This window comes from Panulirus ornatus, chromosome 23 (genome assembly GCF_036320965.1).
Source record: "Panulirus ornatus isolate Po-2019 chromosome 23, ASM3632096v1, whole genome shotgun sequence".
Lineage (NCBI taxonomy): Eukaryota > Metazoa > Arthropoda > Malacostraca > Decapoda > Palinuridae > Panulirus > Panulirus ornatus.
The window spans coordinates 13,682,348-13,708,290 of record NC_092246.1 but is presented as its reverse complement, the minus strand read 5'-3'; the positions used below and the strand labels follow the sequence as shown (position 1 = coordinate 13,708,290).

The following is a 25,943-nucleotide window of genomic DNA, read 5'->3' as shown; positions in this document are numbered from 1 at the left end:
GCAAAGCTTTCACTACCTCTTCTCTGTTTACGAAATCATTTTCCCTAACCCTCTCATCTTGCACACCACCTCGACCAAAACACCCTATATCTGCCACTCTATCATCAAACACATTCAACAAAACAAACCTTCAAAATACTCACTCCATCTCCTTCTCACATCACCACTACTTGTTATCACCTCCCCATTTGCGCCCTTCACTGAAGTTCCCATTTGCTCCCTTGTCTTACGCACTTTATTTACCTCCTTCCAGAACATCTTTTTATTCTCCCTAAAATTTAATGATACTCTCTCACCCCAACTCTCATTTGCCCTTTTTTTCACCTCTTGCACCTTTCTCTTGACCTCCTGTCTCTTTCTTTTATACATCTCCCACTCAATTGCATTTTTTCCCTGCAAAAATCGTCCAAATGCCTCTCTCTTCTCTTTCACTAATACTCTTTAGTTCTTCATCCCACCACTCACTACCCTTTCTAATCAACCCACCTCCCACTCTTCTCATGCCACAAGCATCTTTTGCACAATCCATCACTGATTCCCTAAATACATTACAGAGGTATAAGTTTGTTGAGTATTCGTGGTAAATTATATGGGAGGGTATTGATTGAGAGGGTGAAGGCATGTACAGAGCATCAGATTGGGGAAGAGCAGTGTGGTTTCAGAAGTGGTAGAGGATGTGTGGATCAGGTGTTTGCTTTGAAGAATGTATGTGAGAAATACTTAGAAAAGCAAATGGATTTGCATGTAGCATTTATGGATCTGGAGAAGGCATATGATAGAGTTGATAGAGATGCTCTGTGGAAGGTATTAAGAATATATGGTGTGGGAGGCAAGTTGTTAGAAGCAGTGAAAAGTTTTTATCGAGGATGTAAGGTATGTGTACGTGTAGGAAGAGAGGAAAGTGATTGGTTCTCAGTGAATGTAGGTTTGCGGCAGGGGTGTGTGATGTCTCCATGGTTGTTTAATTTGTTTATGGATGGGGTTGTTAGGGAGGTAAATGCAAGAGTTTTGGAAAGAGGGGCAAGTATGAAGTCTGTTGGGGATGAGAGAGCTTGGGAAGTGAGTCAGTTGTTGTTCGCTGATGATACAGCGCTGGTGGGTGATTCATGTGAGAAACTGCAGAAGCTGGTGACTGAGTTTGGAAAAGTGTGTGGAAGAAGAAAGTTAAGAGTAAATGTGAATAAGAGCAAGGTTATTAGGTACAGTAGGGTTGAGGGTCAAGTCAATTGGGAGGTGAGTTTGAATGGAGAAAAACTGGAGGAAGTGAAGTGTTTTAGATATCTGGGAGTGGATCTGGCAGCGGATGGAACCATGGAAGCGGAAGTGGATCATAGGGTGGGGGAGGGGGCGAAAATCCTGGGGGCCTTGAAGAATGTGTGGAAGTCGAGAACATTATCTCGGAAAGCAAAAATGGGTATGTTTGAAGGAATAGTGGTTCCAACAATGTTGTATGGTTGCGAGGCGTGGGCTATGGATAGAGTTGTGCGCAGGAGGATGGATGTGCTGGAAATGAGATGTTTGAGGACAATGTGTGGTGTGAGGTGGTTTGATCGAGTGAGTAACGTAAGGGTAAGAGAGATGTGTGGAAATAAAAAGAGCGTGGTTGAGAGAGCAGAAGAGGGTGTTTTGAAGTGGTTTGGGCACATGGAGAGGATGAGTGAGGAAAGATTGACCAAGAGGATATATGTGTCGGAGGTGGAGGGAACAAGGAGAAGAGGGAGACCAAATTGGAGGTGGAAAGATGGAGTGAAAAAGATTTTGTGTGATCGGGGCCTGAACATGCAGGAGGGTGAAAGGAGCGCAAGGAATAGAGTGAATTGGAGCGATGTGGTATACCGGGGTTGACGTGCTGTCAGTGGATTGAATCAAGGCATGTGAAGCGTCTGGGGTAAACCATGGAAAGCTGTGTAGGTATGTATATTTGCGTGTGTGGACGTATGTATATACATGTGTATATATATATATATATATATATATATATATATATATATATATATATATATATATATATATATATATATATATATATATATATATATATATATATATATATATATATATATATATATATATATATATATACATATATGTATATATATACATATATATATATATATATACATATATATATATATATATATATATATATATATATATATATATATATATATATATATATATATATATATATATATATATATATATATATATATATATATATATATATATATATATATATATATGTATATATATATATATATATATATGTATATATATACATATATGTATATATATATATATATATATATATATATATATATATATATATATATATATATATATATATATATATATATATATATATATATATATATATATATATATATATATATATATATTATCCCTGGGGATAGGGAAGAAAGAATACTTCCCACGCATTCCTCACGTGTCGTAGAAGGCGACTAAAGGGGACGGGAGCGGGGAGCCAGAAACCTTCCCCTCCTTGCATTTACCTTTCTAAAAGGTGAAACAGAAGAAGGAGTCACGCGGGGAGTGCTTATCCTCCTCGAAGTCTCAGATTATGGTGTCTAAATATGAGTGGATGTAACCAAGATGAGAAAAAAGGAGAGATAGGTAGTATGTTTGAGGAAAGGAACCTGGATATTCTGGCTCTGAGTGAAACGAAGCTCAAGGGTAAAGGGGTAGAGTGGTTTGGGAATGTCTTGCGAGTAAAGTCAGGAGTTAGTGAGAGGACAAGAGCAAGGGAAGGAGTAGCACTACTCCTGAAACAGGAATGGTCGGAGTATGTGACAGAGTGTAGGGAAGTAGATTCTAGCTGGATATGGGTAAAACTGAAGAGTTGATGGAGAGAGAAGGGTGATTATTGGTGCATATGCACCCGGGCATGAGAAGATCATGAGAGGAAAGTGTTTTGGAAGAAACTGAATGAGAGATATACATAAGTACACGTATGTAAATAGGAGAGATAGCCAGGGAGCGTTATCGGATTACGGGTTAATTGATAGGCGCGAGGAAGAGAGACTTTTGGATGTTAATGTGCTGAGAGGTGCAACTGGAGGGATGTCTGATCATTATCTCGTGGAGGCGAAGGTGAAGATTTGTAGGTTTTCAGAAAAGAAGAGAAAATGTTGAGGTGAAGAGAGTGGAGGGAGTAAGTGAGCTTAGGAAGGAGACTTGCGAGAGGAAGTACCAGGAGAGACTGAGTACAGAATGGAAAAAGATGAGAACAAAGGATGTAAGGGGAGTCGGAGAGGAATGGGATGTATTTAGGGAAGCAGTGATGGCTTGAGCAAAAGATGCTTCTGGCATGAGAAGCGTGGTATTTGGGTTGATTAGAAAGGGTGGTGAATGGTGGGATGAAGAAGTAAGATTATTAGTGAAAGAGAAAAGAGAGGCATTTGGACAATTTTTGTAGGGAAAAAATGCAAATGAGTTGGAGATGTATAAAAGAATGAGGCAGGAGGTCAAGAGAGAGGTGGAAGAGGTGAAAAAGAGGGCAAATGAAAGTTGGGTTGAGAGAGTATCATTAAATTTTAGGGAAAATAAAAAGATGTTCTGGAAGGAGGTAAATAAAGTGCGTAAGACAAGGGAGCAAATTGGAACTTCAGTGAACGGGGCTAATGGGGAGGTGATAACTAGCAGTGGTGATGTGAGAAGGAGATGGATTGAGTTCTTTGAAGGTTTGTTGAATGTGTTTGATGATAGAGTGGCACATATAGGATGTTTTGGTCCAGGTGGTGTGCAAAGTGCGAGGGAAAATGATTTGGTAAACAGAGAAGAGGTAGTAAAAGCGTAGCGGAAGATGAAAGCCGGCAAGGCAGCAAGTTTGGATGGTATTGAAGTGGAATTTATTAAAAAAGGGGGTGACTGTATTATTGACTGGTTGGTAAGGTTATTTGATGTTCTTATGTCTCATGGTGAGGTACCTTAGAATTGGCGGAATGCTTGCATAGTGCCATTGTACAAAGGCAAAGGGGATAAGAGTGAGTGCTCAAATTACAGAGGTATAAGTTTTTGAGTATTCCTGGTAAATTATATGGGAGGGTATTGATTGAGAGGGTGAAGGCATGTACAGAGCATCAGATTGGGGAAGAGCAGTGTGGTTTCAGAAGTGGTAGAGGATGTGTGGATCAGGTGTTTGCTTTGAAGAATGTATGTGAGAAATACTTAAAAAAATCAAAGGGATTTGTATGTAGCATTTATAGATCTGGAGAAGGCAAATGATAGAGTTGATAGAGATGCTCTCCGGAAGGTATTAAGAATATATGGTGTGGGAGGCAAGTTGTTAGAAGCAGTGAAAAGTTTTTATCGAGGATGTAAGGCATGTGTACGTGTAGGAAGAGAGGAAAGTGATTGGTTCTCAGTGAATGTAGGTTTGCTGCAGGGGTGTGTGATGTCTCCATGGTTGTTTAATTTGTTTATGGATGGGGTTGATAGGGAGGTGAATTCAAGAGTTTTGGAAAGAGGGGCACGTATGCAGTGTGTTTTGGATGAGAGAGCTTGGGAAGTGAGTCAGTTGTTCGCTGATGATACAGCGCTGGTGGCTGATTCATGTGAGAAACTGCAGAAGCTGGTGACTGAGTTTGGTAAAGTCTGTGAAAGACGAAAGTTAAGAGTAAATGTGAATAAGAGCAAGGTTATTAGGTACAATAGGGTTGAGGGTCAAGTCAATTGGGAGGTAAGTTTCAATGGAGAAAAACTGGATTAAGTAAAGTGTTTTAGATATCTGGGAGTGGATCTGGCAGCGGATAGAACCATGGAAGCTTAAGTGAATCATAGGCTGGAAGAGGGGGCGAAAATTCTGGGAGCCTTGAAGAATGTGTGGAAGTCGAGAACATTATCTCGGAAAGAAAAAATGAGTATGTTTCAAGGAATAGTGGTTCCAACAATGTTGTATGGCTGCGAGGCGTGGGCTACTGGATAGAGTTGTGCGCAGAAGGGTGGATGTTCTGGAAATGAGATGTTTGAGGACAATATGTGGTGTGAGGTGGTTTGATCGAGTAAGTAATATAAGGGTAAGAGAGATGTGTGGAAATAAAAAGAGCGTGGTTGAGAGAGCAGAAGACGCTGTTTTGAAATGGTTTGGTCACATGGAGAAAATGAATGAGGAAAGCTTGACCAAGAGGATATATGTATCACAGGTGGAGGGAACGAGGAGAAGTGGGAGGTGGAAAGATGGAGTGAAAAGGATTCTGAAGTGATCGGGGCCTGAACATGCAGGAGGGTGAAATTCGTGCAAGGAATAGAGTGAATTAGAATGATGCGGTAAAAAGGGTCGACGTGCTGTGGGGCTCTGTATGGACTATTGTGAATGCTTTACTCAGCAAGCATTGAATGACTGCCGCGTCTGTGTTGATCACTATGAAGGAAGATGTTAAAGATGTTCTCATGATGAGACTGATTACTAATGTTTTTTTTTTCTCCTCTACTTAAGGAAACATTGAGGTATGGGTAAGGCCTTGACGATACTTCTTTTATCCCTGGTTGTCGATGTTTCCCAAGAAAAAACGGATTTCTCCCGACCAGCTGGTGAGTATGCCTGAGTCTTGACTTGAGAATGATCATTATCATATTAAGGTAAGTGTTTGTCCTGACTTCGTCTTATCAAATTTCTCAAACATGTTTTCCATAGGTTGATGTTATGATATATTATAACATGATAAGTTATAATACCTCAGAACATATGTTCATTTTAAGGCGAGATACCCACTGTTAGATTTGTCCTATAAATACACCAGTTCCTTGACTGATGGAGGATACAGTCTGATCAGTTCCCTAGCAATGCAAGACAAGTCTTCCAGTCAGTCTGCTAAACAGGTAAGTCCACTCATCTATCTTTGCTATGTGACTGATAATTACCTAAATGTTGTACACAGCATTAATATATATATATATATATACATATATATATATATATATATATATATATATATATATATATATATATATATATATATATATATATATATATATATATATATATTTTTTTTTTTTTTTTTCTTTTTTTTAAACTATTCGCCATTTCCCGCGTTAGCGAGGTAGCGTTAAGAACAGAGGACTGGGCCTTTTTTGGAATATCCTTACCTGGCCCCCTCTGTTCCTTCTCTTGGAAAATTGTAAAAAAAAAAAAACGAGATGGGAGGATATCCAGGCCCCCGCTCCCTCCCCTTTTAGTCGCCTTCTACGACACGCAGGGAATGCGTGGGAAGTATTCTTAATCCCCTATCCCCAGGGATAATATATATATATATATATATATATATATATATATATATATATATATATATATATATATATATATATATATATATTTTCTTTTTTCTTTTAAACTATTCGCCATTTTCCGCGTTAGCGAGGAAGCGTTAAGAACAGAGGACTGGACATTTTTTGGAATATCCTCGCATGGCCCCACTCTGTTTCTTCTTTTGGAAAATTAGAAAAAAAACAGAGGGGAGGATTTCCAGTCCCCGGCTCCCTCCCCTTTTAGTCGCCTTCTACGACATGCATATATATATATACATATATATATATATATATATATATATATATATATATATATATATATATATATATATATATATATATATATATTTTTTTTTTTTTCTTTCAAACTATTCGCCATTTCCCGCATTAGCGAGGTAGCGTTAAGAACAGAGGACTGGGCCTTTGAGGGAATACCCTCACCTGGCCCAATTCTCTGTTCCTTCTTTTGGAAAATTAAAAAAAAAAAAAAAAAACGAGAGGGGAGGATTTCCAGCCCCACGCTCCCTCCCCTTTTAATCGCCTTCTACGACACGCAGGGAATACGTGGGAAGTATTCTTTCTCCCCTATCCCCAGGGATAATATATATATATATATATATATATATATATATATATATATATATATATATATATATATATATATATATATATATATATATATATATATATATATGTATATATATATATATATATACATGTCGTACAAGGCGACTAAAAGGGGAGGGAGCGGGGGGCTGGAAATCCTCCCCTCTTGTTTTGGAAAAAAAAAAAATGAGAGGGGAGGATTTCCAGGCCCCCGCTCCCTCCCCTTTTAGTCGCCTTCTACGACCCGCAGGGGATACGTGGGAAGTATTCTTTCTCCCCTATCCCCAAGGATAATAAATATATATATATATATATATATATATATATATATATATATATATATATATATATATATATATATATATATATATATATATATATATATATAGTCATACATACATTAAATAACCTTACCAACCAGTCAACAATACAGTCACCCCCTTTTTTAATAAATTCCACTGAAATACCATCCAAACCTGCTGCCTTGCCGGCTTTCATCTTCCGCAAAGCTTTTACTACCTCTTCTCTGTTTACCAAATCATTTTCCCTAACCCTCGCACTTTGCACACCACCTCGACCAAAACACCCTATATCTGCCACTCTATCATCAAACACATTCAACAAACCTTGAAAATACTCACTCCATCTCCTTCTCACATCACCACTACTTGTTATCACCTCCCCATTTGCGCCCTTCACTGAAGTTCCCATTTGCTCCCTTGTCTTACGCACTTTATTTACCTCCTTCCAGAACATCTTTTTATTCTTCCTAAAATTTAATGATACTCTCTCACCCCAACTCTCATTTGCCCTTTTTTTCCACCTCTTGCACCTTTCTCTTGACCTCCTGTCTCTTTCTTTTATACATCTCCCACTCAATTGCATTTTTTCCCTGCAAAAATCGTCCAAATGCCTCTCTCTTCTCTTTCACTAATACTCTTACTTCTTCATCCCACCACTCACTACCCTTTCTAATCAACCCACCTCCCACTCTTCTCATACCACAAGCATCTTTTGCGCAATCCATCACTGATTCCCTAAATACATCCCATTCCTCCCCCACTCCCCTTACTTCCATTGTTCTCACCTTTTTCCATTCTGTACTCAGTCTCTCCTGGTACTTCCTCACACAAGTCTCCTTCCCAAGCTCACTTACTCTCACCACCCTCTTCACCCCAACATTTACTCTTCTTTTCTGAAAACCCATACAAATCTTCACCTTAGCCTCCACAAGATAATGATCAGACATCCCTCCAGTTGCACCTCTCAGCACATTAACATCCAAAAGTCTCTCTTTCGCGCGCCTGTCAATTAACACGTAATCCAATACCGCTCTCTGGCCATCTCTCCTACTTACATAAGTATACTTATGTATATCTCGCTTTTTAAACCAGGTATTCCCAATCATATATATATATATATATATATATATATATATATATAATATATATATATATATATATATATATATATATATATATATATATATATATATATATATATATATATATATATATATATATATATAAATATAAGAGCAAGGTTATTAGGTACAGTAGGGTTGAGGGTCAAGTCAATTGGGAGGTGAGTTTGAATGGAGAAAAACTGGAGGAAGTGAAGTGTTTTAGATATCTGGGAGTGGATCTGTCAGCGGATGGAACCATGGAAGCGAAAGTGGATCATAGGGTGGGGGAGGGGGCGAAAATTTTGGGAGCCTTGAAAAATGTGTGGAAGTCGAGAACATTATCCCGGAAAGCAAAAATGGGTATGTTTGAAGGAATAGTGGTTCCAACAATGTTGTATGGTTGCGAGGCGTGGACTATGGATAGAGTTGTGCGCAGGAGGATGGATGTGCTGGAAATGAGATGTTTGAGGACAATGTGTGGTGTGAGGTGGTTTGATCGAGTAAGTAACGTAAGGGTAAGAGAGATGTGTGGAAATAAAAAGAGCGTGGTTGAGAGAGCAGAAGAGGGTGTTTTGAAATGGTTTGGGCACATGGAGAGAATGAGTGAGGAAAGATTGACCAAGAGGATATATGTGTCGGAGGTGGAGGGAACGAGGAGAAGAGGGAGACCAAATTGGAGGTGGAAAGATGGAGTGAAAAGGATTTTGTGTGATCGGGGCCTGAACATGCAGGAGGGTGAAAGGAGGGCAAGGAATAGAGTGAATTGGAGCGATGTGGTATACAGGGGTTGACGTGCTGTCAGTGGATTGAATCAAGGCATGTGAAGCGTCTGGGGTAAACCATGGAAAGCTGTGTAGGTATGTATATTTGCGTGTGTGGACGTGTGTATGTACATGTGTATGGGGGGGGGGGGGGGTTGGGCCATTTCTTTCGTCTGTTTCCTTGCGCTACCTCGCAAACGCGGGAGACAGCGACAAAGTATAAAAAAAAAAAAAAAAAAAAAAAAATATATATATATATATATATATATATATATATATATATATATATATATATATATATATATATATATATATATATATATATATATATATATATATATATATATATATATGTTAGAAGCAGTGAAAAGTTTTTATCGAGGATGTAAGACATGTATACGTGTAGGAAGAGAGGAAAGTGATTGGTTCTCAGTGAATGTAGGTTTGCGGCAGGGGTGTGTGATGTCTGCATGGTTGTTTAATTTGCTCATGGATGGGGTTGTTAGGGAGGTGAATGAAATAGTTTTGGAAAGAGGGGCAACTATGAAGTCTGTTGGGGATGAGAGAGCTTGGGAAGTGAGTCAGTTGTTGTTCGCTGATGAAACAGCGCTGGTGGCTGATTCATGTGAGAAACTGCAGAAGCTGGTGACTGAGTTTGGCAAAGTATGTGAAAGAAGAAAGTTAAGAGTAAATGTGAATAAGAGCAAGGTTTTTAGGTACAGTAGGGTTGAGGGTTAAGTCAATTGGGAGGTAAGTTTCAATGGAGAAAAACTGGAGGAACTAAAGTGTTTTAGATATCTGGGAGTGGATCTGGCAGCGGATGGAACCATGGAAGCGGAAGTGGATCATAGTGTGTGTTATTGGGCGAGAATTCTGGGAGCCTTGAAGAATGTGTGGACGTCGAGAACATTATCTCGGAAAGCAAAAATGGGTATATTTGAAGGGATAGTGGTTCCAACAATGTTGCATGGTTGCGAGGCGTGGGCTATGGATAGAGTTGTGCGCAGGAGGATGGATGTGCTGGAAATGAGATGTTTGAGGACAATGTGTGGTGTGAGGTGGTTTGATCGAGTAGGTAATGAAAGGGTAAGAGGGATGTGTGGAAATAAAAAGAGCGTGGTTGAGAGAGCAGAAGAGGGTGTTTTGAAATGGTTTGGGCACATGGAGAGAATGAGTGAGGAAAGGTTGACCAAGAGGATATATGTGTCGGAGGTGGAGGGAACGATGAGAGTGGGAGACCAAATTGGAAGTGGAAAGATGGAGTGAAAAAGATTTTGTGTGATCGGGGCATGAATATGCAGGAGGGTGAAATTCGTGCAAGGAATAGAGTGAATTGGATCGATGTGGTATACCGGGGCTGACGTGCTGTTAGTGGATTGAATCAGGGCATGTGAAGCGTCTGGGGTAAACCATGGAAAGCTGTGTAGGTATGTATATTTTGCGTGTGTTGACGTATGTATATACATGTGTATGGGGGTGGGTTGGGCCATTTCTTCGTCTGTTTTTCTTGCGCTACCTCGCAAACGCGGGAGACAGCGACAAAGGAAAAAAAAAAAAGAAAATATATATATATATATATATATATATATATATATATATTTATATATATATATATATATATATATATATATATATATATATATATATATATATATATATATATATATATATATATATATATATATATATATATATATATATATATATATATATATATATATATACATATGTAGAAGGCGACTAGAGGGGACGGGAGCGGGTGGCCAGAAATCCTCCCCTCCTTGTATTCTTAACTTTCTAAAAAATGGGAAACATAAGGAATCACGCGGGGAGTGCTCATCCTCCTCCTAGACTCAGATTGGGGTGTCTAAATGTGTGTGGATGTAACCAAGATGTGAAAAAAGGAGAGATAGGTAGTATGTTTAAGGAAAGGAACCTGGATGTTTTGGCTCTGAGTGAAACGAAGCTGAAGGGTAAAGGGGAAGAGTGGTTTGGGAATGTCTTGGGAGTAAAGTTAGGGGTTAGTGAGAGGACAAGAGCAAGGGAAGGAGTAGCAGTACTCCTGAAACAGGAGTTGTTGGAGTATGTGATGGAATGTAAGAAAGTAAATTCTCGATTATCATGGGTAAAACTGAAAGTTGATGGAGAGAGATGGGTGATTATTGGTGCATATGGACATGGGCATGAGAAGAAAGATCATGAGAGGCAAGTGTTTTGGGAGCAGCTGAATGAGTGTGTTAGTGGTTTTGATGCGCGCGACCGGGTTATTGTGATGGGTGATTTGAATGCAAAGGTGAGTAATGTGGCAGTTGAGGGAACAATTGGTATACATGGGGTGTTCAGTGTTGTAAATGGAAATGGTGAAGAGCTTGTAGATTTATGTGCTGAAAAAGGACTGGTGATTGGGAATACCTGGTTTAAAAAGCGAGATATACATAAGCATACGTATGCAAGTAGGAGAGATGGCCAGAGAGCGTTATTGGATTACGTGTTAATTGACAGGCGCGCGAAAGAGAGACTTTTGGATGTAAATGTGCTGAGAGGTTCAGCTGGAGGGATGTCTGATCATTATCTTGTGGAGGCTAAGGTGAAGATTTGTATTTGTTTTCAGAAAAGAAGAGTGAATGTTGGGGTGAAGAGCGTAGTGAGAGTAAGTGAGCTTGGGAAGGAGACTTGTGTGAGGAAGTACCAGGAGAGACTGAGTACAGAATGGAAAAAGGTGAGAACAATGGAAGTAAGGGGAGTGGGGGAGGAATGGGATGTATTTAGGGAATCAGTGATGGATTGCGCAAAAGATGCTTGTGGCATGAGAAGCGTGGGAGGTGGGTTGATTAGAAAGGGTAGTGAGTGGTGGGATGAAGAAGTAAGATCATTAGTGAAAGAGAAGAGAGAGGCATTTGGACGATTTTTGCAGGGAGAAATGCAATTGAGTGGGAGATGTATAAAAGAAAGAGGCAGGAGGTCAAGAGAAAGGTGCAAGAGGTGAAAAAGAGGGCAAATGAGAGTTGGGGTGAGAGAGTATCATTAAAAAATAAAAAGAATAAAAAGATGTTCTGGAAGGAGGTAAATAAAGTGCGTAAGACAAGGGAGCAAATGGGAACTTCAGTGAAGGGCGCAAATGGGGAGGTGATAACAAGTAGTGGTGATGTGAGAAGGAGATGGAGTGAGTATTTTCAAGGTTTGTTGAATGTGTTTGATGATAGAGTGGCAGATATAGGGTGTTTTGGTCGAGGTGGTGTGCAAAGTGAGAGGGTTAGGGAAAATGATTTGGTAAACAGAGAAGAGGTAGTAAAAGCTTTGCGGAAGATGAAAGCCGGCAAGGCAGCAGGTTTGGATGGTATTGCAGTGGAATTTATTAAAAAAGGGGGTGACTGTATTGTTGACTAGTTGGTAAGGTTATTTAATGTATGTATGACTCATGGTGAGGTGCCTGAGGATTGGCGGAATGCGTGCATAGTGCCATTGTACAAAGGCAAAGGGGATAAGAGTGAGTGCTCAAATTACAGAGGTATAAGTTTGTTGAGCATTCCTGGTAAATTATATGGGAGGGTATTGATTGAGAGGGTGAAGGCATGTACAGAGCATCAGATTGGGGAAGAGCAGTGTGGTTTCAGAAGTGGTAGAGGATGTGTGGATCAGGTGTTTGCTTTGTAGAATGTATGTGAGGAATACTTAGAAAAGCAAATGGATTTGTATGTAGCATTTATGGATCTGGAGAATGCATATGATAAAGTTGATAGAGATGCTCTGTGGAAGGTATTAAGAATATATGGTGTGGGAGGCAAGTTGTTAGAAGCAGTGAAAAGTTTTTATCGAGGATGTAAGGCATGTGTACGTGTAGGAAGAGAGGAGAGCGATTGGTTCTCAGTGAATGTATGTTTGCGGCAGGGGTGTGTGATGTCTCCATGGTTTTTTTAATTTGTTTATGGATGGGGTTGTTAGGGAGGTGAATGCAAGAGTTTTGGAAAGAGGGGCAAGTATGAAGTCTGTTGTGGATGAGAGAGCTTGGGAAGTGAGTCAGTTGTTGTTCGCTGATGATACAGCGCTGGTGGCTGATTCATGTGAGAAACTGCAGAAGCTGGTGACTTAGTTTGGTAAAGTGTGTGAAAGAAGAACGTTAAGAGTAAATGTGAATAAGAGCAAGGTTATTAGGTACAGTAGGTTTGAGGGTTAAGTCAACTGGGAGGTAAGTTTGAATGGAGAAAAACTGGAGGAACTAAAGTGCTTTAGATATCTGGGAGTGGATCTGGCAGTGGATGGAACCATGGCAGCGGAAGTGAATCATAGGGTGGGGAGGGGGCGAAAATCCTGGGAGCATTGAAGAATGTGTGGAAGTCGAGAACATTATCTCGGAAAGCAAAAATGGGTATGTTTGAAGGAATAGTGGTTCCAACAATATTGTATGGTTACGAGGCGTAGGCTATGGATAAAGTTGTGCGCAGGAGGGTGGATGTGCTGGAAATGAGATGTTTGAGGACAATATGTGGTCTGAGGTGGTTTGATCGAGCAAGTAATGTAAGGGTAAGAGAGGTGTGTGGAAATAAAAAGAGCGTGGCTGAGAGAGCAGAAGAGGGTGTTTTGAAATGGTTTGGGCACATGGAGAAAATGAGTGAGGAAAGATTGACCGAGAGGATATATGTGTCGGAGGTAGAGGAAACGAGGAGAAGTGGGAGACCAAATTGGAGGTGGAATGCTGGAGTGAAAAAGATTTTGAGTGATCGGGGCCTGAACATGCAGGAGGGTGAAGGGCGGGCAAGGAATAGAGTGAACTGGATCGATGTGGTATACCGAGGTTGACGTGCTGTCAGTGGATTGAATCAGGGCATGTGAAGCGTCTGGGGTAAACCATGGAAAGTTGTGTGGGGCCTGGATGTGGAAAGGGAGCTGTTGTTTCGGGCATTATTGCATGACAGCTGGAGACTGAGTGTGAACGAATGGGGCCTTTGTTATCTTTTCCCAGCGCTACTTCGCACACATGAGGGGGGGGGGATGGTATTCCATGTGTGGCGAGGTGGCGATGGGAATGAATAAAGGCAGGCAGTGTGAATTGTGTCCATGGGTATATATGTATGTGTCTATGTGTGTATATATATGTGTACATTGAGATGTATGGGTGTGTAGGTTTGCGTGTGTCGGGGTGTATGGGGGTGGGTTGGGCCATTTCTTTCTTCTGTTTCCTTACGCTACCTCGGAAATGCAGGAGACAGCGACAAAGCAAAATAATATAAAATAAATATAATAAATATATATATATATATATATATATATATATATATATATATATATATATATATATATATATATATATATATATATATATATATATATATATATATGAATATATATATATATATATCTATATCTTTCTATATATATATATATATATATATATATATATATATATATATATATATATATATATATATATGAATCCCAGGGGCTACGGGCGAAAGAATACTTCCCACGCATTCCCCGCATGTCGTAGTAGGCGACTGAAGGGGACGGGAGCGGAGGGCTAGAAACACTCCCTTCCTTGTATTTTAACTTTCTAAAATGGGAAACAGGAGTCATGCGGGGAGTGCTCATCCTCTTCGAAGGCCCATATTGGGGTGTCTAAATGTGTCTGGATGTAACCAAGATGAGAAAAAAGAAGACATAGTATATTTGAGGAAAGGAATCTGGATATTTGGCTCTGAGTGAAACGAAGCTCAAGGGTAAAGGGCAAGAGTGGTTTCGGAATGTTTTGAAATTAAGTCAGGGGTTGGTGAGAGGACAAGAGCAAGGGAAGGAGTAGCACTACTCCTGAAACAGGAGTGGTGGGAGTATGTGATAGAGTGTAAGAAAGTAAACTTTAGATTGATATTTTTAAAACTGAAAGTGGATGGAGTGAGATGGGTGATTATTGGTGCCTATGACCTGGGCATGAAAAGAAAGACCGTGAGAGACAAGTATTTTGGGAGCAGCTGAGTGTGTTATGAGTTTTGATGCAAGAGACCGGGTTATAGTGTATTGGTGATTTAAATGCAAAGGTGAGTAATGTGACAGTTAAGGTAATAATTGGTGTACATGGGGTGTTCATTGTTCTATGTGTGAATGGTGAAAAGCTTATAGATTTGTGCGCTGAAAAAGCACTGGTGATTGGGAATACCTGATTTAAAGAGAGAGATAAGTGTACTGGATTACGTATTAATTGATAGGCGCGTGAGAGAGACTTTTGGATGTTAATGTGCTGAGAGGTGCAACTGGAGGGATATCTGATCATTATCTTGTGGAACCGATTGTGAAGATTTGTAGAGGTTTTCAGAAAAGAAAAGAAAAAGGTGGGATGAAGAGAGTGGTGAGAGCAAGTGAGCTTGGGACGGAGATTTGTGTGAGGAAGTACCAGGAGAAACTGAGTGCGGAATGGAAAAAGGTGAGAGCAAAGGACGTAAGGGGAGTGTGGGATGAATGGGATGTGTTTAGGGAAGCAGTGATGGCTTACACAAAAGATGCTTGTGGCATGAGAAGCGCGGGACTTAGTAAGATTAGAAAGAGTGGTGAGTGGTAGAATGAAGAAGTAAGATTATTAGTGAAAGAGAAGAGAGGGGCATTTTGACGACTTTTGCAGGTAAATAGTGCAAAAGACTGGGAGATGTATAAAAGAAAGAGGCAGGAGGTCAAGAGAAAGTTGCAAGCTGTGAAAAAGAGGGCAAATGATAGTTTGGGTGAGAGAGTATCACTGAATTTTAGAGAGAATAAAAAGATGCTTTAGAACGAGGTAAATAAAGTGCATAAGATAAGGGAACAAATGGGAACATCAATGAAGGGGGCAAATGTGGAGGTAATAACAAGTAATGGTGATGTGAGGAGATAGAGTGAGCATTTTGAAGGTTTGTTCAATGTGTCAGATGATAGAGTGGCAGATATAGGGTGTTCTGGTCGAGGTGGTGTCAAGTGAGAGGGTCAGGGAGAATGATTTGGTAAACAGAGAAAAGGTAGTAAAAGCTTTGCGGAAGATAAAAGCTGGCAAGGCAGCGGGTTTGGATGGTATTGCAGTGGAATTTACTAAAAAAGGGGGTGACTGTATTGTTGATTGGTTGGTAAGGTTATTTAATGTATGTATGACTCATGCTGAGGTGCCTAAGGATTGGCGGAATGCTTGCTTAGTGCCACTGTACAAAGGCAAAGGGGATAAAAGTGAGTGCTCAAATTACAGAGGTATAAGTTTGTTGAGTATTCCTGGGAAATTATATGGTAGGGTATTGATTGAGAGGGTTAAGACATGTACAGGGCATCAGATTGGGGAAGAGCAGTGTGGTTTCAGAAGTGGTAGAGGATGTGTGGATCAGGTGTTTGCTTTGAAGAATGTATGTGAGAAATACTTAGAAAAACAAATGGATTTGTATATAGCATTTATGGATCTGGAGAAGGCATATGATAGAGTTGGTAGAGATGCTCTGTGGAAGGTATTAAGAGTATATGGTGTGGGAGGCAAGTTGCTAGAAGCAGTGAAAAGTTTTTATCGAGGGATGTAAGGCATGTGTACGAGTAGGAAGAGAGGAAGTGATTGGTTCTCAGTTAATGTAGGTTTGCGGCAGGGGTGCGTGATGTTTCAATGGTTGTTTGATGTGTTTATGGATGAAGTTGTTAGGGAGGTGAATGCAAGAGTTTTGGAGAGCGAGGCATGTATACAGTCTTTTGTGGATGAGAGGGCTTGGGAAGTGAGTCAGTTGCTGTTCGCTGGTGACTGATTTGGGTGAGAAACTACAAAAGCTGGTGACTGAGTTTGGTAAAGTGTGTGAAAAAAAGAAAACAGAGTAACCGTGAATTAGAGCAAGGTTATTAGGTATAGTAGGGATGAGGGACAAGTGAATTGGGAGGTAAGTCTGAATGGAGAAAAACTGGAGGATGTGAAGTGTTTTAGATATCTGGGAGTGGATTTGGCAGTGGATGGAACCATGGAAGCGGAAGTGAGTCACAGGGGGGGAAGGGGACGAAAGTTCTGGGAGCATTGAAAAATGTGTGGAAGGCGAAATCCTTTTTCTTAGAATGCAAAAATAGGTATGTTTGAGGGAATAGTGTTTACAACAATGCTATATGGTTGCGAGGCGTGGGCTATAGAGTTGTGCGGTTGAGGGGTGTGGTTTCATTAAGTAATGAAAGGGTAAGAGATGTGTGGTAATAAAAAAAAGTGTGGTTGCGAGAGCAGAAGAGGGTGATTTGAAATGGTTTGGTCATATGGAGAGAATGAGTGAGGAAAGATTGACAAAGAGAATATATGTATTAGAGGTAGAGGGAAGGAGGATAAGTGCGAGACCAAATTGGAGGTGGAAGAATGGAGTGAAAAATATTTTGAGCGATCGAGGCCTGAACATGCAGGAGTGTGAAAGGCGTGCAAGGAATAGAGTGAAACGAACGATGTGGTATACCGGGGTCGTTGTGCTGTCAATGGATTGAACCAGGGCATGTAAAGCGTCTGGGGTAAACCAAGGAAAGTTTTGTTGCGCCTGGATGTGAAAAAAAGCTCTGGTTTCGGTGCATTATGCAGAACAAGTAGAGACTGAGTGTCTTTTCCTAGCGCTGCCTCGCGCGCATGCGGGGGAAGGGGGTTATCATTTCATGTGTGGCGGGGTGGAGAGGGGAATGAATAAGGGCAGCAAATATGAATTATATACATGTGTATATATATGTCTATGTCTGTGTATGTATATATATGTATACGTTGAAATGTATAGGTATGTATATGTGCGTGTGTGGACGTGTATGTATATACATGTGTATGTGGGTTGGTTAAGCCATTCTTTCGTCTGTTTCCTTGCGTTACTCCGCTAACGAGGGAGAGAGCAACAAAATATAATGAATGAATGAATATATATATATATATATATATATATATATATATATATATATATATATATATATATATATATATATTTTTTTTTTTTTTTTTTTATACTTTGTCGCTGTCTCCCGCGTTTGCGAGGTAGCGCAAGGAAACAGACGAAAGAAATGGCCCAACCCCCCCCATACACATGTACATACACACGTCCACACACGCAAATATACATACCTACACAGCTTTCCATGGTTTACCCCAGACGCTTCACATGCCTTGATTCAATCCACTGACAGCACGTCAACCCCGGTATACCACATCGCTCCAATTCACTCTATTCCTTGCCCTCCTTTCACCCTCACTGCATGTTCAGGCCCCGATCACACAAAATCTTTTCACTCCATCTTTCCACCTCCAATTTGGTCTCCCTCTTCTCCTCGTTCCCTCCACCTCCGACACATATATCCTCTTGGTCAATCTTTCCTCACTCATTCTCTCCATGTGCCCAAACCATTTCAAAACACCCTCTTCTGCTCTCTCAACCACGCTCTTTTTATTTCCACACATCTCTCTTACCCTTACGTTACTTACTCGATCAAACCACCTCACACCACACATTGTCCTCAAACATCTCATTTCCAGCACATCCATCCTCCTGCGCACAACTCTATCCATAGCCCACGCCTCGCAACCATACAACATTGTTGGAACCACTATTCCTTCAAACATACCCATTTTTGCTTTCCGAGATAATGTTCTCGACTTCCACACATTCTTCAAGGCCCCCAGAATTTTCGCCCCCTCCCCCACCCTATGATCCACTTCCGCTTCCATGGTTCCATCCGCTGCCAGATCCACTCCCAGATATCTAAAACACTTCACTTCCTCCAGTTTTTCTCCATTCAAACTCACCTCCCAATTGACTTGACCCTCAACCCTACTGTACCTAATAACCTTGCTCTTATTCACATTTACTCTTAACTTTCTTCTTCCACACACTTTACCAAACTCAGTCACCAGCTTCTGCAGTTTCTCACATGAATCAGCCACCAGCGCTGTATCATCAGCGAACAACAACTGACTCACTTCCCAAGCTCTCTCATCCCCAACAGACTTCATACTTGCCCCTCTTTCCAAAACTCTTGCATTTACCTCCCTAACAACCCCATCCATAAACAAATTAAACAACCATGGAGACATCACACACCCCTGCCGCAAACCTACATTCACTGAGAACCAATCACTTTCCTCTCTTCCTACACGTACACATGCCTTACATCCTCGATAAAAACTTTTCACTGCTTCTAACAACTTTCCTCCCACACCATATATTCTTAATACCTTCCACAGAGCATCTCTATCAACTCTATCATATGCCTTCTCCAGATCCATAAATGCTACATACAAATCCATTTGCTTTTCTAAGTATTTCTCACATACATTCTTCAAAGCAAACACCTGATCCACACATCCTCTACCACTTCTGAAACCACACTGCTCTTCCCCAATCTGATGCTCTGTACATGCCTTCACCCTCTCAATCAATACCCTCCCATATAATTTACCAGGAATACTCAACAAACTTATACCTCTGTAATTTGAGCACTCACTCTTATCCCCTTTGCCTTTGTACAATGGCACTATGCACGCATTCCGCCAATCCTCAGGCACCTCACCATGAGTCATACATACATTAAATAACCTTACCAACCAGTCAACAATACAGTCACCCCCTTTTTTAATAAATTCCACTTCAATACCATCCAAACCTGCTGCCTTGCCGGCTTTCATCTTCCGCAAAGCTTTCACTACCTCTTCTCTGTTTACCAAATCATTTTCCCTAACCCTCTCACTTTGCACACCACCTCGACCAAAACACCCTATATCTGCCACTCTATCATCAAACACATTCAACAAACCTTCAAAATACTCACTCCATCTCCTTCTCACATCACCACTACTTGTTTTCACCTCCCCATTTGCGCCCTTCACTGAAGTTCCCATTTGCTCCCTTGTCTTACGCACTTTATTTACCTCCTTCCAGAACATCTTTTTATTCTCCCTAACATTTAATGATACTCTCTCACCCCAACCCTCATTTGCCCTTTTTTTCACCTCTTGCACCTTTCTCTTGACCTCCTGTCTCTTTCTTTTATACATCTCGCACTCAATTGCATTTTTTCCCTGCAAAAATCGTCCAAATGCCTCTCTCTTCTCTCTCACTAATACTCTTACTTCTTCATCCCACCACTCACTACCCTTTCTAATCAACCCACCTCCCACTCTTCTCATGCCACAAGCATCTTTTGCGCAATCCATCACTGATTCCCTAAATACATCCCATTCCTCCCCCACTCCCCAAACTTCCATTGTTCTCACCTTTTTCCATTCTGTACTCAGTCTCTCCTGGTACTTCCTCACACAGGTCTCCTTCCCAAGCTCACTTACTCTCACCACCCTCTTCACCCCAACATTCACTCTTCTTTTCTGAAAACCCATACAAATCTTCACCTTAGCCTCCACAAGATAATGATCAGACATCCCTCCAGTTGCACATCTCAGCACATTAACATCCAAAAGTCTCTCTTTCGCACGCCTGTCAATTAACACGTAATCCAATAACGCTCTCTGGCCATCTCTCCTACTTACATAAGTATACTTATGTATATCTCGCTTTTTAAACCAGGTATTCCCAATCATCAGTCCTTTTTCAGCACATAAATCTACAAGCTCTTCACCATTTCCATTTACAACACTGAACACCCCATGTATACCAATTATTCCCTCAACTGCCACATTACTCACCTTTGCATTCAATTCACCCCTCACTATAACCCGGTCTCGTGCATATATATATATATATATATATATATATATATATATATATATATATATATATATATATATATATATATATATATATATATATATACATATATATATATATATATATATATATACAAATATATATATATACAAATATATATATATATACATCTTTTTTCTTTCAAACTATTCGCCATTTCCCGCGTTAGCGAGGTAGCATTAAGAACAGAGGACTGGGCCTTTTTTGGAATATCCTCACCTGGCACCCTCGGTTCCTTCTTTTGGAAAAAAAAAAAAATATATATATATATATATATATATATATATATATATATATATATATATATATATATATATATATATATATATATATATATATATATATATATATATATACATATATATATGTATATAAATGGGGAGGTGATAACAAGTAGTGGTGATGTGAGAAGGAGATGGAGTGAGTATTTTGAAGGTTTGTTGAATGCGTTTGATGATAGAGTGGCAGATATAGGGTGTTTTGATCGAGGTGGTGTGCAAAGTGAGAGGGTTAGGGAAAATGATTTGGTAAAGAGAGAAGAGGTAGTAAAAGCTTTGCGGAAGATGATAGCCGGCAAGGCAGCAGGTTTGGATGGTATTGCAGCGGAATTTATTAAAAAAGGGGGGTGACTGTATCATTGACTGCTTGGTAATGTTATTCAATGTATGTATGACTCATGGTGAGGTGCCTGAGGATTGGCGGAATGCGTGCATAGTGCCATTGTACAAAGGCAAAGGGGATAAGAGTGAGTGCTCAAATTACAGAGGTATAAGTTTGTTGAGTATTCCTGGTAAATTATATGGGAGGGTATTGATTGAGAGGGTGAAGGCATGTACAGAGCATCAGATTGGGGAAGAGCAGTGTGGTTTTAGAAGTGGTAGAGGATGTGTGGATCAGTTGTTTGCTTTGAAGAATGTTTGTGAGAAATACTTAGAAAGCAAATGGATTTGTATGTAGCATTTTTGGATCTGGAGAAGGCATATGATAGAGTTGATAGAGATGGTCTGTGGAAGGTATTAAGAATATATGGTGTGGGAGGCAAGTTGTTAGAAACAGTGAAAAGTTTATATCGAGGATGTAAGGCATGTGTACGTGTAGGAAGAGGGGAAAGTGATTGGTTCTCAGTGAATGGAGGTTTGCGGCAGGGGTGTGTGATGTCTCCATGGTTGTTTAATTTGTTTATGGATGGGGTTGTTAGGGAGGTGAATGCAAGAGTTTTGGAAAGAGGTGCAAGTATGAAGTCTGTTGTGGATGAGAGAGCTTGGAAAGTGAGTCAGTTGTTGTTCGCTGATGATACAGCGCTGGTGGCTGATTCATGTGAGAAACTGCAGAAGCTGGTGACTGAGTTTGGTAAAGTTTGTGAAAGAAGAAAGTTAAGAGTAAATGTGAATAAGAGCAAGGTTATTAGGTACAGTAGGGTTGAGGGTCAAGTCAATTGGGAGGTAAGTTTGAATGGAGAAAAACTGGAGGAAGTAACGTGTTTTAGATATCTGGGAGTGGATCTGGCAGCGGATGGAACAATGGAAGCGGAAGTGGATCATAGGGTGGGGGAGGGGGCGAAATTTTGGGAGCCTTGAAAAATGTGTGGAAGTCGAGAACATTATCTCGGAAAGCAAAAATGGGTATGTTTGAAGGAATAGTGGTTCCAACAATGCTGTATGGTTGCGAGGCGTGGGCTATGGATAGAGTTGTGCGCAGGAGGATGGATGTGCTGGAAATGAGATGTTTGAGGACAATGTGTGGTGTGAGGTGGTTTGATCGAGTAAGTAACGTAAGGGTAAGAGAGATGTGTGGAAATAAAAAGAGCGTAGTTGAGAGAGCAGAAGAGGGTGTTTTGAAATGGTTTGGGCACATGGAGAGAATGAGTGAGGAAAGATTGACCAAGAGGATATATGTGTCGGAGGTGGAGGGAACGAGGAGAAGAGGGAGACCAAATTGGAGGTGGAAAGATGGAGTGAAAAAGATTTTGTGTGATCGGGGCCTGAACATGCAGAAGGGTGAAAGGAGGGCAAGGAATAGAGTGAATTGGATCGATGTGGTATACAGGGGTTGACGTGCTGTCAGTGGATTGAATCAAGGCATGTGAAGCGTCTGGGGTAAACCATGGAAAGCTGTGTAGGTATGTATATTTGCGTGTGTGGACGTGTGTATGTACATGTGTATGGGGGGGGGGTTGGGCCATTTCTTTCGTCTGTTTCCTTGCGCTACCTCGCAAACGCGGGAGACAGCGACAAAGTATAAAAAAAAAAGAAAAAAAAAAAATATATATATATATATATATATATATATATATATATATATATATATATATATATATATATATATATATATATATATATATATCAAAAAAACTGGCAGTAGTAGTAGGTCCACGGAACTAAGGCCCAGCCACCAACTTGAGAACACGACCGCGCAGCCTGGTGCGCTCCACGGAAGGGACTTTCTTCATAAAACGCCTGTCCGAAGTGGATCCAGAGTCATTGCTGTAGCAGTAAAAAAGTGTTGGGGGATTGCTTATTATTATTACTATTACTATCGGTATCATCAGTGACAAGCCGTGCATCACAAAATTCCACACCCTTCCTTCCTTCACCTTAGGCAACCACACCAAAGACGCAGACACATTACTACTGCCTTGCTTGCCTGCACCACTTGACTACTACAGCCCTGCCTGCACGCGTGTATGCATGTCATACGACAGCATCAGCAGCAGCACAGAAAAAGAAGTAGCAGAAACACAGTACAGGGGCAACACGGAGATGTGCCAACAATGGGTGGCGGGTGAGGAGGAAGAAGAAGAAGAACTTTGCTGTGATGATGCAGAATGCTTGGACACAAAATCAACAACACCAAAAGTAAGTCCAACACCACCACCACAACCTCCTTCACCTCGTCCAGTCCTGCGCCTGAACCCAGGCCCGCTTCCTGCACAGGCCCGACTGGCTCAATCCTCAGAGCCAATCCTTTTCCCGAAGTTATTATTATCCCTGGGGATAGGGGAGAAAGAATACTTCCCACGTATTCCCTGCGTGTCGTAGAAGGCGACTAAAAGGGAAGGGAGCGGGGGGCTGGAAATCCTCCCCTCTCGTTTTTTTTTTTTTCCAAAAGAAGGAACAGAGAAGAGGTCCAGGTGAGGATATTCCCTCAAAGGCCCAGTCCTCTGTTCTTAACGCTACCTCGCTATCGCGGGAGATAGCGAATGGTATGAAAAAAAAAAAAATATATATATATATATATATATATATATATATATATATATATATATATATATATATATATATATATATATATATATATATATATATATATATATATATATCATATGCAGTGAATGATCCTTGGAATATATACCGTGCATCTGAATATGTACATATTCTATTTCAGTCCAGCATGATGCCAACTCCGGTGCAGATGAAGTAACTACAGCTGTGCTATCAAGACAGTCAGATCCTCGTTGTTCCGTTGTCTTCCTTACAGACAGAAGCAATCTAACCTCCAGCATCGTCTCGGTAACCATTTACATAAATTATCTTGCACTGAGTAAGGCTTTTAAGATAAATTTAATCAAAGCTGATGTATTTGAGAGTATGAATCGTTTACTGAGGCATATCCATGTAGTAATGCATTTCTTGATTTATTTGCTCGTTTTTCTTTCACTTACTGGGTTAGCAAAGGATCCTAGGGAGTATGGCTGTTCTTCAGGTACAAGCAGACAGCCGTGACCTTAACTCGATGCAGATCCAGCTTTCTCACCGCATCAGAGAGGCTAGACGGGTAGGTTTCTGGCACATAGCCACTGAGGTGAGTAATAACCTGCACCCAAATATACTGCCAGGGTAGGTAAGTTACTTGGGTGCTTTTCCAATGGTTACCAAGTTCCCCTGTGTTTACTGCTGATGTGGCAACGTCACCTTGACCTTAATGATATGGTGGTCATTTGGGACACAAAACAGTAATCTTGAAAGAGGAAGATTAACTTCATAATTATTCTGAGGTTGATAGCTTAGTTTCTTCTTCCTACTGGTGTAGGTGGGTCACTCTCACACATCAGTCTCAGCAGGAGCAGACATTACCTTCAATATGATGATGTCAACAGTTGCTGCAGCTGTCGTGGTGCGTGACGGTGGTGGTGGTGAGCGACGACCCAGCCTTCCTGGCCGGCCTTCGCCAAGCAATCCCTCAAGGGTCGCCTCCTGGTGTGGTCGACAAAGCTCCTAGCTGTCACCCGTCTGCCGCTCTCGCAGCTGCACGACCTTCACAAGACCTTCTCTACGATGAATGCTATGTTTATCATGCTGGACAACATAAAATGGCGTATCAGGTAGTCTGAATTCATCCATTCAATATTTCTACATAAATGAATAAGAGTAACATTTTACTGTACCTAGACAGAGCGAGGAAACTAAAGCAAGAGAGAAATAAAGGAAAATTAAACCAATAATACTAGAAACCTAACATAAAACCTTTGCTTGCAGAAATTTGGTTGAATCGTGATTAACATGCTGATAGCAAAACAAACTTTGAAATGACATAAAGCTTGAAAATATCCTGTTGTTCAAAAATATAATCCTTTTGATCAAATGAAAACTTTAATGTTCATCAAGCTACCTATATAAGTTGAAAATATCCCGTTGTTCAAAATTATAATCCTTTTGATCAAATGAAAACTTTAATGTTCATCAAGCTACCTATATAAGTTGAAAATGAATCTCTCGTACATTTCATTACAAATCACAGTGTATCATCTCTGGTGGATAAGATGATGAATTGCATAATCACGTGTCAGCAGGTGGCTAAGCTGCTCGAACCCATTCTTTGTACTACTTCGAAAAATTATGATTACACTCTAACAAACATCTACACAAGAGTGAGTCATATCGTACTCAGCATCATCTACATATTTCAGGTCATCTGCAGATATGAGAAGGTCGAAATATCAAACTAAGAACCGTGTCAAGTATGACTCCATGAACGTCGACCTTACACAGTCACCAAGAGACCTAATTGTCCTACAAATGAAACAATTTACCGGAATAAAGCACAGAATACATGCTTCAGCCCTCACGAAATATTCTGATTAAAACACATGATATTCATTGTCACGAGTCAAGTCCGTGCAAGCATTCCTTTTTACTTGTAAACGTCAGGACATGACGAGGACCTTCCGCCATTCACATCGAGCATGTCGGCTGAAAACAAACAAAAGATCATGGAGATGCGCATCGC

The 25,943-nt window shown here is 40.4% G+C and overlaps 1 protein-coding gene across 1 annotated transcript in view; it reads left to right on the top strand.

Moving 5' to 3' along the window:
- The window catches only part of LOC139756949 (glutamate receptor ionotropic, kainate 4-like), a 104,708-nt gene extending 80,571 nt beyond the window's left edge, over positions 1 to 24,137 (top strand). Inside the window, exons 7-8 of the mRNA XM_071676893.1 lie at positions 5,700 to 5,838; positions 24,102 to 24,137. Coding sequence (XP_071532994.1) covers positions 5,700 to 5,838; positions 24,102 to 24,137 — 175 coding nt within the window. The remainder of the gene's footprint in view (positions 1 to 5,699; positions 5,839 to 24,101) is intronic.
- The last annotated feature ends 1,806 nt before the right edge of the window (positions 24,138 to 25,943 follow it).